The 15,027-nt window shown below is 34.7% G+C and overlaps 1 protein-coding gene and 1 pseudogene across 2 annotated transcripts in view; one reads left to right on the top strand and one right to left on the bottom strand.

Annotated features, from left to right (window-relative positions):
• The window catches only part of ADAM10 (ADAM metallopeptidase domain 10), a 132,789-nt gene that overhangs the window by 49,675 nt on the left and 68,087 nt on the right, over positions 1–15,027 (top strand). Inside the window, exons 3-4 of one of the 2 annotated variants that reach the window (XM_008706028.2) lie at positions 6,444–6,562; positions 9,073–9,231. In XM_008706028.2, the coding sequence (XP_008704250.2) occupies positions 6,444–6,562; positions 9,073–9,231 (278 nt within the window). The remainder of the gene's footprint in view (positions 1–6,443; positions 6,563–9,072; positions 9,232–15,027) is intronic. The other variant, XM_040620591.1, reaches the window with a different exon arrangement.
• Positions 2,068–2,672, bottom strand: LOC103676854 (annotated as a pseudogene).

The following is a 15,027-nucleotide window of genomic DNA, read 5'->3' on the forward strand; positions in this document are numbered from 1 at the left end:
AATAAAGTGAATGTTAAGAGATAACATCTAGAGACATCAGGGATGTCCTGTTAGGTAGTACAGTTTTATTTCTAGGAGTCATTGTTCCATTAGATATGATAGACTTCTGTTTATGATGACAGTTCTGGTCTTTGGGACCGCTGGATTACACGGACATACTTTCAAGCAAGGCTTTTGCTTTCAGGGGTCTTCCCTGTGTTACCAAGGTATTTCATCAGTTGAGGCTTTTTGTCCTAATATGACTTCAGTTCAAGGGATGTACCCTTTATCTATTGTTGTTTTCTTCTGAGAATCAGAGCCATACTCTCATTAGCTAAAATAGCAACTGTATGGACAAAGGCAAGATCTTTTTACTCTGTATTCTTACTGTTCTAACTATTGTATTTTACAAAAAAGGGTACTTCTTTATATAAAGATGTAGAGGGTACATGACCTTCCAGAAATTTTTATAGAGTCCTATCCTAAACAAAATTTATTTTGTTGTTCTGCACCAAAGGTGGTTCTGGTACCTCTACTGTTTGTTTGGTTTAGATGTAGAGTGCTTTTCTAAAGCCTAAAAAGGAAAACCAGCTTTTAATTACCATATGGTACAACCAGATCTTCAAAGCAGTGAACTAGAGCATTGGAATCTGTTTGGTATGTTTTTTCAAATTACTGTCGTTTGTTAACTGATTTTGCCCTCCTATAGCTTCATTCCATTCTTCTTTACTATAATGCCACTGAGGAAGACAAGAAAGAATGACAGTAGAAATACTATAATCAAGATGAGAGACAAAATACTGTTGATCAGTAGAATCAATATAGTGGTTAAATCTGAGGGTAGAAGAACATTCCAGGTGCAAGTAATTGTTCTTTATACAGAGCATCTTCCTTGCCAAAGAAAATCTAAAGTTTATCTTTGATGACAGTGTGCCATATAATTAATAATAATAATAATAAAAAAACTAAACTTACTGAAAGAAACATAGTAAAAGGAGACAGACGTTAGCCTTATTCTTGAAAGTGGCTTAACCATTTATAAAGAAAATTTCTTACGGTGGTATTATAAAATTTTCAGTGAAAATTAAATAAGGTTATATCTTTATTATCTTACTTGCACTTGTTCAGATTGTAAAAGATGATTTGTTTGTAGAGACTGATAATACTACACTGAGTCTACTATGACTTGTTTGTAGAGACTGATAATACTACACTGAGTCTACCACAGCACTCAGCTTATATCAGCTTGACTTTTTAAATCACGTGCTCGAGATGCATTTGTGGTACGGTAGAAAGAGCAAGAGGCAGCAACCAAATACTGGAGTTCTAGTCCTAATTCTACCTAATTCTGGTCTTGTAACCTTGAGTCATACCCTTTGATAAAAATATTCATCACACCGCCTTTGCAGTGTTACTCTGAGGATAAGATGTAGTAACATAGGTAAAAATGCTGTGAAAATCATAAACCCATATGTATTTGGGAAGAATGGTAAAATCTCATTATCATCACAGTATCGCTATCTCAGTTGGTTCTCTTGGAGCTTTTATCACTAAGAAGGATATCTCTGGTCGCACAATTTTATTTTATACTCCAGGCCTTTTGAACACAATGATTTTTAAAAATTTACTTATTTATTTGTATTATGGCAAAATAGCATATGGCTTACTATTTTAACCATTTTTAAGTGAACAATTCAGTGGCGTTATGTACATTCATAGTGTTGTGCAACTACCATCACTATCCATTTTCAGAGCTTTTTCACCTTCTCAAACAGAAATTCTTCTTCTTTTTTTTTCCACAGGCAGGTGAAAAAATTTTATTTCACAGTTGTCTTTAAAACCACAAAGACACTATGTTCTTCATATAAAAACATTAGTACAGATAACTATACTTTCTAGAAAATGATTATACCGACCCTCTCAAAGAAAAATGCACACCATATTATGATTTCGGACAAGTTGCTTCGGAAAAACACATCTGGACTGAGTCCTAGAACATCCCATAAGACCACCCTGCATCTTTTGGTTCAAAGATGCTCCACATTCTTACATATTTGATAATACACATATAGACAGTTGGTTTGTGACTTAATGTTCCATTGGTTCGTGATCCTTTTCTGCAGGTTCATCAGCAGGTTGAGCTGGCTGTGCCTTTCTCTGTGGTCTTCAAGACCTTCCAGGAATGGAGATATATCATCATCATCATAAATCATAAATTCCAAGTCTTTATCAACAATTCTAATGGAAACATTCTTTGTAGTTAGGTCCTGTTCTGCAGGAAGTGTCTCTCATAAGGCACACAGACCATGTTTAACCGGTTCATTCAAATTGCTCTCCATAAACCCAGACATATGTCTCTCCAAGTAAGTACAAGCTGATTGAGAACGCGCTCCAGTGGACATAGCTCTACAGTCAAAATAGTTGGCAGATGGACAGGTTTGGAAAATGTGAGGGCCCACATCATCATAATCAGCAATAAGCAGTCCAACACCATATGGTCTCCGGCCACATCGTTGTGTTTGTATCTGGGTCTTGCTTCCAATTAGAGATACAAGATGAGACATAGGAAGAGATCTTACACAGAAATTCTTTACCCATTAAACAATAATTCCCCATTTCTACCCTCTCAGCAGTCCCTGATATCTCTATTCCACCTTCTCTCTCTATGAATTTACCTTTTCTAGGTACCTCATATGAGTGGAATCATGCCATAGTATGCCTTTTATGTCTGACTTACTTAGCAAAGTGTTTTCAAGGTTCATCCATGTTGTAGATTGTATCAGAGCTTCATTCCTTCTTAAGACTGAATAATCCATTGTATATGTATTCCACTCGTACGTACATTTTTAAAATCCATTTATCGATGGACATTTGGGTTGTTTCCATCTTTTGCTGTTGTGAATAATGCTGCTATAAACATTGGTGTACAAGAATCTGTTTGAGTCTCTGATTTTAATTCCTTTGGGTATATATACCTAGAAGTAGAATTACTGGGTCATATGATAATTCTCTGTTTAACATTTGATGAACCATCATACTGTTTTTCCAGAACAATGATTTTTATAAGGCAGTGTTCACTGTAGTTTTTCTGACGTTTGAGCCAAAAGTTTAAACAATTAAAAAACCAGGTTATGTTTTCAGATTGTTTTTTAGTCAGGGCTTGTTGAGAAACTGGGAAGGTAGAATGTGTTGGCTAATTATTATTTTATAATATGTAATCCAACAGGAACGTTGTGAAGAATTTATAATTCATAGAAATATTAAAATAGCATAACGATGTGTATTAAACAGATGGTAGTGGAATTAAAATTAAGGAATTGGAATTTAGTGACTTAGTTAATGGAATAAATTATGTCCAGCTTCTGATTATTCATTCGTAGTTTATCTATTTCATAGACTGTGATTGACTTGAATTCAATAAGGCTTCTTTCTGCCATTTACCTGCCTTTCAGGGTCACTATCCTTTCATTTCCTCTTCTGTTGTTACATGTTTTAGATGCAAATTAATGTTAATAAACGCGGTGCATTTGGGAGGTATGATCTAAGTTTGATTTTTTGTTGTATTATCTATACTGCTACTTGATTGTGCATGGATAATTGAGAAATGATTTTATATATGGTTTAGTCCAATTTAAATCACTGTGGAGAATAATGTTTTGTACATGTGAGATGATTTTCTTATGCTGTCAGTATCAGGGTTAGAAGGGACCTACTTCAAGTGTTCTTAAAATCTCTCTGTTATAACTTCTCTCTAGGGTTCCTATGTGTTTAAACATTGTAAGTGATGTAAAACTATTTTTGGGGGTGTAGGGAGTGTAGCATAGATTGTTCTTATACTGAGCTTAAATGTTTTTCTGAAGCTTATATCCCCCTTTTTGCATATAGAATATACTCTTGCTTATAATGATTATAAGTATAACAATTTTACTGAATAATAAATGTTGGATGATAAATATACTAAGCCCTTGGACATTTAGTGTTTTAGTCTGTTTAGCAAAGATGCTCTTTTTCAGATGGTATTTGTGCAGTGAGTTAAAAAGTATATATGTTAAGTTAATGATTTTTCAAAATATTGTGATCTTTAAAAAAATAATATAGTTATACCTGCATATATGATCAAGAATTTCCTGTCTGTTAGCAAAAGAAATTTTATGGAAAGACAGGATGTGCAGTAAGAATTCAAGCAGGATTCCTGTTTGTTCAGGGTAGTCTATTTTTAACTTTGCGGAGTTCCCATTTAGAGATATGTTTGACCTTTTGATTACTTGTGCCAGGAGATAGCAAACTTAAGGCTCTAAGGACCCTTTTCCTAGCCTAGAGTCCTTGTCACAGCACCTGGGGAACTTTAGGAGTTTTTTGGTGAGAGTTTAGGCAAGTAGAAATTGAAATACAGCCTCAAAATAAAAGAGTGCCAAGACTGACATGAAATTAAGGAAAATATAAAATAGAAAAAGTTGAAAAGGGGACACAACTTACTGAAGCTAATGAGTATACCCTGTTGACCCTTATTTACTTGAAAAACGAGTTTTTTTCTTTAAGATAAACTTTATTGAAATATAATTTATATATATATTTTTTAGTATGTATGCTGCTGAAGCAAGCACAAAATATAATTTACATAAAATAAAATATACAGTTGGCCCTTGAGCAATGTGGGAGTTAGGGGCACCAACCCCTTGATGCAGTAAAAAATCTATTTACAACTTCTGACTTCCCCAAAACTCAACTACTGTTGTTGACTGGAAGCCTTATTGATTATATAAACAGTTGAAGAACACATACTTTGTATGTCTTATGTATTGTATACTGTGTTCTTAAAGTAAGCTAGAGAAAAAATGTGAAGAAAACCATACTGTACTGTATTTATGGGGAAAAAAATCCATGGGTAAGTGGACCCATGCACTTTAGATCTGTGTTGTTGAAAGGTAGCTGTACTCATTTCAAGTGTGTAGTGTGAGGTAGGTTTTGACAAATGTATTTGTGTAACTGCCATTCAAATCAATATATAGAACATGTCCCTCGTAGCAGAAAGTTCCCTCATCCCCCTTTGCTTTTAGTCTCTCTTCACCCCAGGCGACCACCGATCTGCTGTCACTGTAGATAGGTTTTCGCCTATTCTAGAATTACATATCTATGGAATTATACTGTATATATTCTTTTGTGTCTTCACGAAAGTGCATATTTTTAGTAGTTTGACATTTCTTATTGCTGAGTAGTTTGCCCTTGTGTGAATAAGCCACGGTCTTTTAATCTCTGCCTGTTGATATTGACTGAAAAACTGATTTCCAGTTTTTGTATATTTTGAATGAAATTGCTATGGACATTTGTATCCAGTTTGTTTTTTGGACTTAATGTTTTATATTTTCGTTTCTCTGGGGTAGAATTGTGGGTCATAAACATTTTCATATGTTTAACTTTAAAAAAACTGTCAGTTTTCCAAAGTGATTGCACCATTTTATACTTCTACCAGCAATGTGTGACATTTGCAGTTACTCCACATCCTACTAACATTTGGGGGTTGCTAATTGAACACTTTGGTTCAGATTCATTGAGGAGAAATTGTGCTATGTGCAGACTTTTATGACAATTATAAAAGAGACTTGATACACTTTTAAGAGTTTAGTAATGATAGCTAATTAGTTGCCATTTATTTTGCAGCTTCTCTGTGCCAGGTGCTGTGTTAATGACTTTACATGCATTATAAGCTGTCATCCTTAAAAGGGTTTTACCAGATAGAATGTATTATCTTTATTTAACAGATTGGAATCCTGGGCTGGTAAATTTTAGGCATAAGATTTGATTCGTAGTTTGATTCAAACCCTAGATTCTTTATTTAATTTCACCTCAATATTTTGGTCTTTCTCTTTCCTGTATAGAGGACCATTGAGAATGAGTATGATTTCAGCTAATATCATGGTCTTTTGGCTTCTCAAATTAAATTGAGGAAGGTCTAATGATAATTAGAAGAATTAGAAGCCCTAGGGAAAACATACAGGAGTTGAACGGGGATGTTTGTGTACGTATACATAAAAGAAAGAGCATGTGTACTTGCTTTTCTGAGGAGAGTCATTAATATAGATGCCACTTATTAATGTAGTGTTTAAGTTGTGAAAAGTAGGGGAAAATGGCAAAGCTGCAGAATTACTAAAGAGGGAAGACAGGTAGTAATTGGTTTAAGAAGCTTGTTTTTATGTCCAAGCACTTAGTTGCTGTTGGAATTAACTTGTTTTACCATGTAGGAATCAGCCTGTCGGCATTTAACTTTTAATATATCTTAGACAGTTACTGTTTAATTATATATAATTTAGATTCAAAATTTTTATAAGAAAAATCTTGTAAAGTGTATTTCCAAGTAGACAAATGGTGTGAAACAGTTTATATTTTGCAGACTTTTTAATAAAAAAAATGTTTAAAATTTGGATTCTTTTAATTTCCTTTTTTTCCCTTTTCCACCCTGTTTGCAGACATTTCAACCTACGAATGAAGAGGGATACATCCCTTTTCAGTGATGAATTTAAAGTAGAAACATCAAATAAAGTACTTGATTATGATACCTCTCATATTTACACTGGACATATTTATGGTGAGTTGCATCTTAGGAGAATTCCTTTCTTTAGTTTTTTTTCTACACAAAGAAACCCCTACATTTTGAGGTATAGGCATATATTTCAGAGAGGTGGGATAAATCCTGAGGAGATTTAAATATATCACGAAGGATAACAGTCTTTGAAGAATAAAGTAACCCTTGGACCTATCTCTGTGTATATATTTAATTTTGAATTATATAGTGCCTGGCTTCTGAAAGATACGTAGTTTTGATTCTCTCAATACCTACAAACTGTTAGATTTTTTAAAAAGTTTTTAATGACTGCTTTAACTTTCTGATCTTTCTTTTTTTTTTTTTTTTTTTTTAAAGATTTTATTTATTTATTCGACAGAGAGAGACAGCCAGCGAGAGGGGGAACACAAGCAGGGGGAATGGGAGAGGAAGAAGCAGGCTCATAGCGGAAGAGCCTGATGTGGGGCTCGATCCCATAACGCCGGGATCACGCCCTGAGCCGAAGGCAGACGCTTAACCGCTGTGCCACCCAGGCGCCCCTAACTTTCTGATCTTTCAAGCAAAACATTAGCTATGTATTATAAGAAAAGAGAAGAAACCTAAAGGAAAACTGTAAAGATCATCTTAACAGCCAAAAAATAATGTGACAAAGTCACTCATAGGAAGATCCTTTCAGGGCCTTTCTGCCTCAGAATCTATTTACTGTGTTCACAATTCTAACAAATTTTCCTTACTACAAGATATTAAGGTGGTACTGGGGGGATGCGGAGCACACTTAACCCAAGAGAAAGTTATATTTGACAGTTTAATAGTGTGGAAAGAACAGTCAAAATCTTCTGGAGGTATTAGAGGGCCAGAATATTGTTACAACTCTATATTAATAAATACTCAAGATGATTCTCAGTTCTTAAGACAAAGTTAACTGAAAGTTAAATTTAATTTCTACATACTAGATTTCCACTCAGAATCATAACATTGTGGAAAATTAAGTGTTTAAAAATGTTTCTAATTTTTTATTATACCAGATAAATGAGACATTTCTATAATTAGAATTTCTTACTTTTAGGTGAAATTTCATTAATAAATTAAAAGCTTTTATTATTATTATTTAATTATTAATAAGTTAAAAGTGTTTTTCTGTCAGTATAGACTTTCAGTATTGAACCATTATTCCTTTGATCATTTATCTTTCTGAGCCAATAACTTTGTAGTGTCTGCCCTTCTTTGCTAGGTGATGGTCAAGAAAAGTACAAGGGGCGCCTGGGTGGCTCAGTCGTTAAGCGTCTGCCTTCGGCTCAGGGCGTGATCCCAGCATTATGGGATCGGGCCCCACATCAGGCTCCTCCACTATGAGCCTGCTTCTTCCTCTCCCACTCCCCCTGCTTGTGTTCCCTCTCTCGCTGGCTGTCTCTATCTCTGTCAAATAAATAAATAAAATCTTTAAAAAAAAAAAAAAGAAAAAAGAAAAGGACAAGACTGAATGAGTTTGCAGATAGAAATCATGTTGCTTAAAATACCAGTGTCTTGGGTTCTTAGCTTCAGTCCTTAATTAATTCACAGTCAATTAGTTAATGTTAATCTACAATTTAGGAATTGTGGAGAGCCTGATACTTGTTTTAATGAGAAAATTTTAACAGGTAAATTTAACTTTTAAAGTACCATCCTCCTACTTTCCACTTCTTCATATCATTTGATGGTTGGCACTCCCCTTTTCTTTGTGAATATCACAAAATACCCTTTTTATCCTGTATTTTCTTTCACTAGAGAAGTGTAATTGGCGGGACAGTATTAAAAATCCAATATCTTAAGAAGGATTGTTGATATACTTTTGTTTAAGCTACTTCTGAAATATTTGATACTTTTTTATTTAAAAAATGTACGTATATAAAAAAAAAGAAGCCAAAAGTTTCATGCAGATTATATCAGGTGGGAAAAGAACTTTTTTACTTACAATAATTAGACCAAAAGCTCAAAAGATACTTTATTTTTTTTCTTTCCCTCCCTCCCTGAGCCTCCCTCCCTCCCTTCCTTCCTTCCTTCCTTCCTTCCCTTTTTTAATGCGGGACTTGAACTCATGACCCTGAGATCAAGACCTGAGCTGAGATCAAGAGTCAGACGCTTAACCAGCTGAGCCACCCAGGCACTCCTCAAAAGATACTTTAATATCTTTATTTTGGAAGTGCATATTTTATCAGTGGATCTGTTTGCCTCTTTCACAGTTTAAGTTAATTTAACAATTATTTATTGAATGACTATTGAATTCTTTCCAGGTACTGTGCTTAGATGCTGGGAATATGATTGTTAATGAGACAGGTGTTCTGTTTCTCATTGTTGTTACCTAGTAATTGTATAGATTTTAACTAAGTACTAGTTCACTTCTCAAATTCTGCTTAATATATTTTATGTGAAAATTAATTTCCCCAATAAATTTGTATTCAGGTTTTTAAAATATATAAGAATGGCTTTTTAAAGGAGAATGAAATTAATATTTATGTGCAAATTAATTTTTCAAGTGTTTTTGCTTTCATTAACAGGTGAAGAAGGAAGTTTTAGCCATGGATCTGTTATTGATGGAAGATTTGAAGGATTCATCCAGACTCGTGGTGGCACATTTTATGTTGAGCCAGCAGAGAGATATATTAAAGACCGAACTCTGCCCTTTCATTCTGTCATTTATCATGAAGATGATATTAGTAAGTACTTAAATCTTATCAAGTAGCCTTTTGCAAAAACACATATAAATAGTTAAAAGTATGTGGAGACATACCAAGCCTGAGCTGTTTTCTTTCCTGAGCTGTTGATCAGGCCAGGAGATAGTCTAAGTCACAGCCAAAGTCTCAATTTAACGAATATTAGACCTATATAAAGAGATAATTTCCTTGTCAATCTATGCCAGTCCTACTTTGTTGATATGATACAACCAATTCTATTTGAACTATGAGTCAACCAACTCTGATTGATTTGGAAATTCTATATTCTGATATCAGCCAGTCATTGAATGCTATAATGCCTTTGTGTGTGTGGCTTTCCTTCTAATATAAATTTTAGGGTGGATATTTGTGTAGTATTGTGTAGTATTTAAGGAATATTTTCGATACTCTTGTAATCTATAAATCCTTTGAGTATTTCTTTTTGGAATCTTGAAATAATGATTTTACTTCAGCTTGGTAAGACTCCAGGTTTATCATGATGGATTTTGTCCTCTACCCTGGTTTTCATATGATGGTAATTTGTTGGGAGAGTTCTTTTTCTGTGTTTTAAGAGTAGAAAATAGACTTCACCGTTTAATTTTACCATGGTCCATATATTCGTGGTCATCTAGTCATGAGAATGCTTTAATGAAATACCACAGAAATACATTCCTCTAATTTATAATGCCTCTTGAATACTCATATTTTATTTTTGACTATAATTAGACTAGTCTCTCATTTTTTGCCTATTTTCCTAACTTGGCAACTTCCTTCTGGCTTCATTTTCCATTCTGCAGCCAGAAGTTTATTGTCAGTAATTTCATTCTCACTCCTAATAATGTACTGGAAAGCCTAACCATCTTGGCTTTTTGCTCCATTAGTTCTGACAGTTTCCATACTTCTTCAGTCTGTCCAACTGGTTGTTATTTCTGATGCTGGATTGCTATAGAAAATAGCATAATTATTCTAGATAGGATGCATTTATGATTTTAGCTACTTGCTAACTCATAAATTCATTAATGCTACTTGCCTGTATATCTATATCTATATATACATATTTTTAATGCTACTTGCCTATATTTTTATTCATCCCTGTTTGATTCCTTTTCCGGTTTCCCCTCCTGGTGTTTCAGACTTTTCTCAAGCTCCATGCTAAGTCCTTCTTCACAAGCTGGAATATGAATTCCTTTGTCTTCCTTTCTTTCTGCCAACAGAATTATTATCTACTTGATTTGTATGTTACTTTGTAATTTTTTTAGTAACTTAGTCTTCTTGTGGGTTTACCCCTATCAGGGTATGTAAGTTCTCCAAATACGGTTTCTGTTTCTTTTGCTCCTTTAACATTGCCAATATTATTTAATCTCTGGAGCAGATTCTTTATAGACACTTAATGAAATCTTGAAACATTTTCCTTATAATGTTATCTCAAAATCAAACAAGGCCTTATGGGAAAGGAGGGAGAAGAGGAGAATAATGGACAGATTTTGAACTCCTGTTTTTATTTGTGTTATAATCAGACTTTATCCTTTGCTGAATTACACCCGTAAGCACCCTATTCTGTGTTCTGCCTTTTATGATTTCTGTTATTACATCTGCTCTCTCATTTCCTTCCTTCTCCTACCTACTTGTAAGTAGGTTAAGCATATTCTGCTTTTTTTTTGCCCTTTTATTTCTTCCTGTCCTCTAATTGCATTTTTCCACTTTCCACCTTACAGTAACTTCCAAATACTTTCCTTTATGTCAACCTTTCTTTTCCCCCAAAGATCATGAGTTAGCTTGAAGGATCAATGACATTGGATGTGACTGAGTTTTCTATTTCTTTTGGCATTTAACTTTACCATTGATTTCAGCTCTTACTTTTTACTTGTCCAATTAAAATGTGTGTTCATTAAAAAAAAAAAAAAAGTTCATGCTAAGGAGGCCTTTTCATATTGTTATTATATACAAATAATGGTATTAGAGCTTAAAAATAGTAATGTTTAGAGTGATTTTGTTTGCAATTTTTTTTCAACCATTTAAAAATGTAAAAACCTTCCTTAGCTTGGGGCGCCTGGGTGGCACAGCGGTTAGGCGTCTGCCTTCGGCTCAGGGCGTGATCCTGGCGTTATGGGATCGAGCCCCACATCAGGCTCTTCTGCTATGAGCCTGCTTCTTTCTCTCCCACTCCCCCTGCTTGTGTTCCCTCTCTCGCTGGCTGTCTCTATCTTTGTCGAATAAATAAATAAAATATTTAAAAAAAAAACAACCTTCCTTAGCTTGAATGGCAAACCAAAGAACTGAGTTGTTCAGCAGGCTGTAGTATGCTCGCCCCTCCCTCTTCTTGAGGATGGATCGATAACTTACTTTTAATTGGCTCTTTAACCTCTCTGTGTAGAATACCTAAGGTTATAGTACCAGTAGTAGTAGTAGTAGTAGTAGTAGTAGTAGTAAGAACAGTTATTACTGTTTAATGTGTCCTGGTACTATATAAACTTTTTTGATTACTTCATTTAATCTTTATAATAACTCTATAAAGTGTAATAGGCACACATATCATATCCCCTTCTTCCCAGCATATAGATGAGGAAAATTAAGGCTTAGAAAACTTACGTCACTTGATAATGGATCTTGTGTTCTTAACCATGTGCTTGTCTGCTTCACTTATGGAAGAAAGCTGTAAATTCTAACATACTCCAAGGATTTCTGGGGCTTTTCTGAAATCTGTAAGCCTTTCTAAAATGACACGTTTGCATCTATTGTTGTTTTAAGCCAAATTCTCTCCTCACTATATTTGCCAGTGGATGTTCTACTTTACAACTAATTAAGAGGGAAAGGACATTCCTTTAATGTATATTACTATTTTCATATAATTTGCTTAAGTGCCAGTAATTTATTTTCACAACTCAATTACTGTGTGATTGTTTAGATCATGTGTATATGCTTGAGTGAATTCAGTATCCCTGTATGTTTATTCTCAGCAGAAGCAAATGACAGGTGAAGTATACCAATTTAGGGTAGGCGTTCTGATGAGAACTTGGCTACCCTTCTTTTAATACTGTTTTTGCAACTGTGGGCATAAATGTATGAAGCGACCATCGAAAATGTTATTGCTGTTCCAGAGAATCTTAGGGAATATGGCTTCTGAGGCAGTACCAGGACACAGAGACAGTTTGCAGTGAAAATGGTCAATAACTTCTCTAGGCACTTTGATACTCACATGTGACGGTGATAACCACATGTATTTATCAGCTTAAAATTCATACTTGTTCAATTCTGTACTTGGGTAATAAAAAGCACTTTCTCCTAGGACATAGAAGTGAAGTTATGACAAGAATACCACTTAGTCCTTTTTGTCCATGGTTAATTTGGAGATTAGACAGATAATCTACGTAAGCAGTCCTGCTATCTTATATATTTATATGCAGACATTACACTAGGAATTCATTGATGTGGATATAACTGGTTTCAGCGGCTTAGGGAGTCTTAAAAGGTGACCTTGTAGATCAACTAGTTAAAAGGGTTTCAGGGTTTAATTCATTTGCTCAAGACCATAACAACAAGTTAGTGGCAGACGTGGTAGGGAAAAAATCACAAGAGGTAATGTGTCAGAGAACTGTATGAGAAAGGAGTTAGAAGGGAAATCAGGATGATGTACTAGCATAGCTTTGTGACCTGATGGGAAGGTCTTCCTTTTTTTATGCAAGTAAGTAGGTCTCATTCTCTATGTATAAAATGAGGGTGTTAGACCAGATTTTTAATATCCCTTATTCTCTTCTAAAATTGGATATCTAACTACTTTCCCTCTAGAGCTGGAAATATTTTTTATTTTGCTGATTATCAAATGACTATATAAAATATTTTTGCCCGTTAATGAAGTAGAAGAAGTGTGCCCACCACCATTAACATTTTTCTTTTAAATAGTTGCATAATATTCTGTTCATTGGTGAATGTTATTTACTAACCCATCAACTAAATGGACCTTTAGATTGTTTCCTCTTTTTTACTATTAAACATTGCTGTGGTATACATTATCTTCAAAACTGCTCATGTAAAGTATACTATTTGGTAATTTTTTGCCATTTCTATACATCTGTGAAACTATTACCATAATCTCAATATAGTGTATGTATCCATTGCCCCCAAAAGGCTCCCTCGTACTCAGTGTAATCCTTCTCTTCTCAGCCCTTCTTTCCTCAGGTACTAAACTGCAGGCTAGTTTGCATTTTGTAGAATTTTGTGTAAATGCACGTAGGTATTATGTAGTCTTAAAAAAATCTGGTTTCTTTAGCATAGTTTTTTTGAGATTCATCCACATTGTTTGTGCATTCCTTTTTACTGAGGTAGTATTTCATTGTGTGGATAACATCTTCATGCATTGGCCTGGATGGACAAATTTGATGGACATTTGGGTTGCTTCTGTTTTGGGTTATTAAAAATAAAACAACTCTAAAGCTTTTGATAAACTCATCAACTATTGATTAATTAAAGATCATTTTACATACGATAAATTTTGAAAAAAGACAGGATGTAACAAATACTAAGGTCTTTTACTGTCTTGGTCTAATGCCTGAGCTCTAGAGAGGGGACATTTTGGAAATTTAAGGTGAGCCTTGTGGAAGCAAGAGAGCAGAAGGAACATTCGTCTTAAGAGAGTTGTGTATAATTCTGTCTCCCCCAAACCAATACTCATCCTTCAAAATGCATTTCGGAAATAATCTAGAAGCCTTTCTGGCCCCTCACTTCTGGCTGTACCTCTCTTTACTGCCGTTTATGTATTGGTGAGTCCTCACTGTGTTTCAAATCCAGCCGTTTACAGGTCAGTGGTCCATATGATTGACCTCTGGGAAGAGGCATGGAAGGAAAACAGCTGTTGACTGGATGAGTACATTAAATTCAACCAGTATGTAACTGTGTCTTAACTGTGGATGAATGCAGCAACACTTAACACTTAGGGAGTTAATATTTAAATGGATACTTGTTTGTATGTCTAACACCCCAGCTAGACTGTAAGCTCTTTGAGGGTCTGTACTCTCTGTCTGCTTATTCTTGTGTTGCTGATGTTTGGTAACTAATAGTTTTTTCCCTCTCATTACTTGTTTTGTAAATAAATTAGTGCAATTAATAATAACATTGACATACAATTAGAAAATTTATGTGCATACATGCCCTGGTTTTGAACAAGGTCTGTTATAGTCAATCTGTAAAGTAGTTAGAGATTTAGAACACACTTTCACGTATAAACAGTTTTTTGGTTGCAGACAGTTCCTTGTTATTGCAGGTGGAATGAAGGCTAAAAGGAGGTTATTGGAGTCAGCAGTTTACAGGTCTTTGGTTAATGGATGACCTTTGAAGAGGAATGGAAACCAGTTGCTGACTGAAAAAGTAAATTCAACAAGTGTTTCTTGATTTGTGCATGTACAGGAAGGATTAAGGCTTAAAAAAGAAAACCATCAGGGGCATTTTCAGTCAGTAATCTAGTCAGAATGTGATAAATGCTTAGCTGAAATGTCATCACAGCACTGAGGGTAGTACAAACTGAAGGAGCCTTAGGGATACTTAGGAAGACTTCTTAGGGGAGATGGCATTTGACTTGAACCTTGAGCATAGGGTAGACTTTTGGCTGTTAGAAGTAAGAATCTCTGAAGATAGAAGAAAGGTAGCTGTAACTCTGGCTTCAGTAATATTTGTTTTTAGCTGCCACAGCTCAGGAACTTCAGAAAAGAAAGGAAACTGGCATCTTCTTTGCCCTGGACTCACCCATTTTCTGTGTATAGGGGTATATAGTCCCAGATTGAACAGATGAATATAATGGTCATATTA

Source organism: Ursus maritimus, unplaced genomic scaffold, assembly GCF_017311325.1.
Source record: "Ursus maritimus isolate PB19 unplaced genomic scaffold, ASM1731132v1 scaffold_35, whole genome shotgun sequence".
Classification (NCBI taxonomy): domain Eukaryota; kingdom Metazoa; phylum Chordata; class Mammalia; order Carnivora; family Ursidae; genus Ursus; species Ursus maritimus.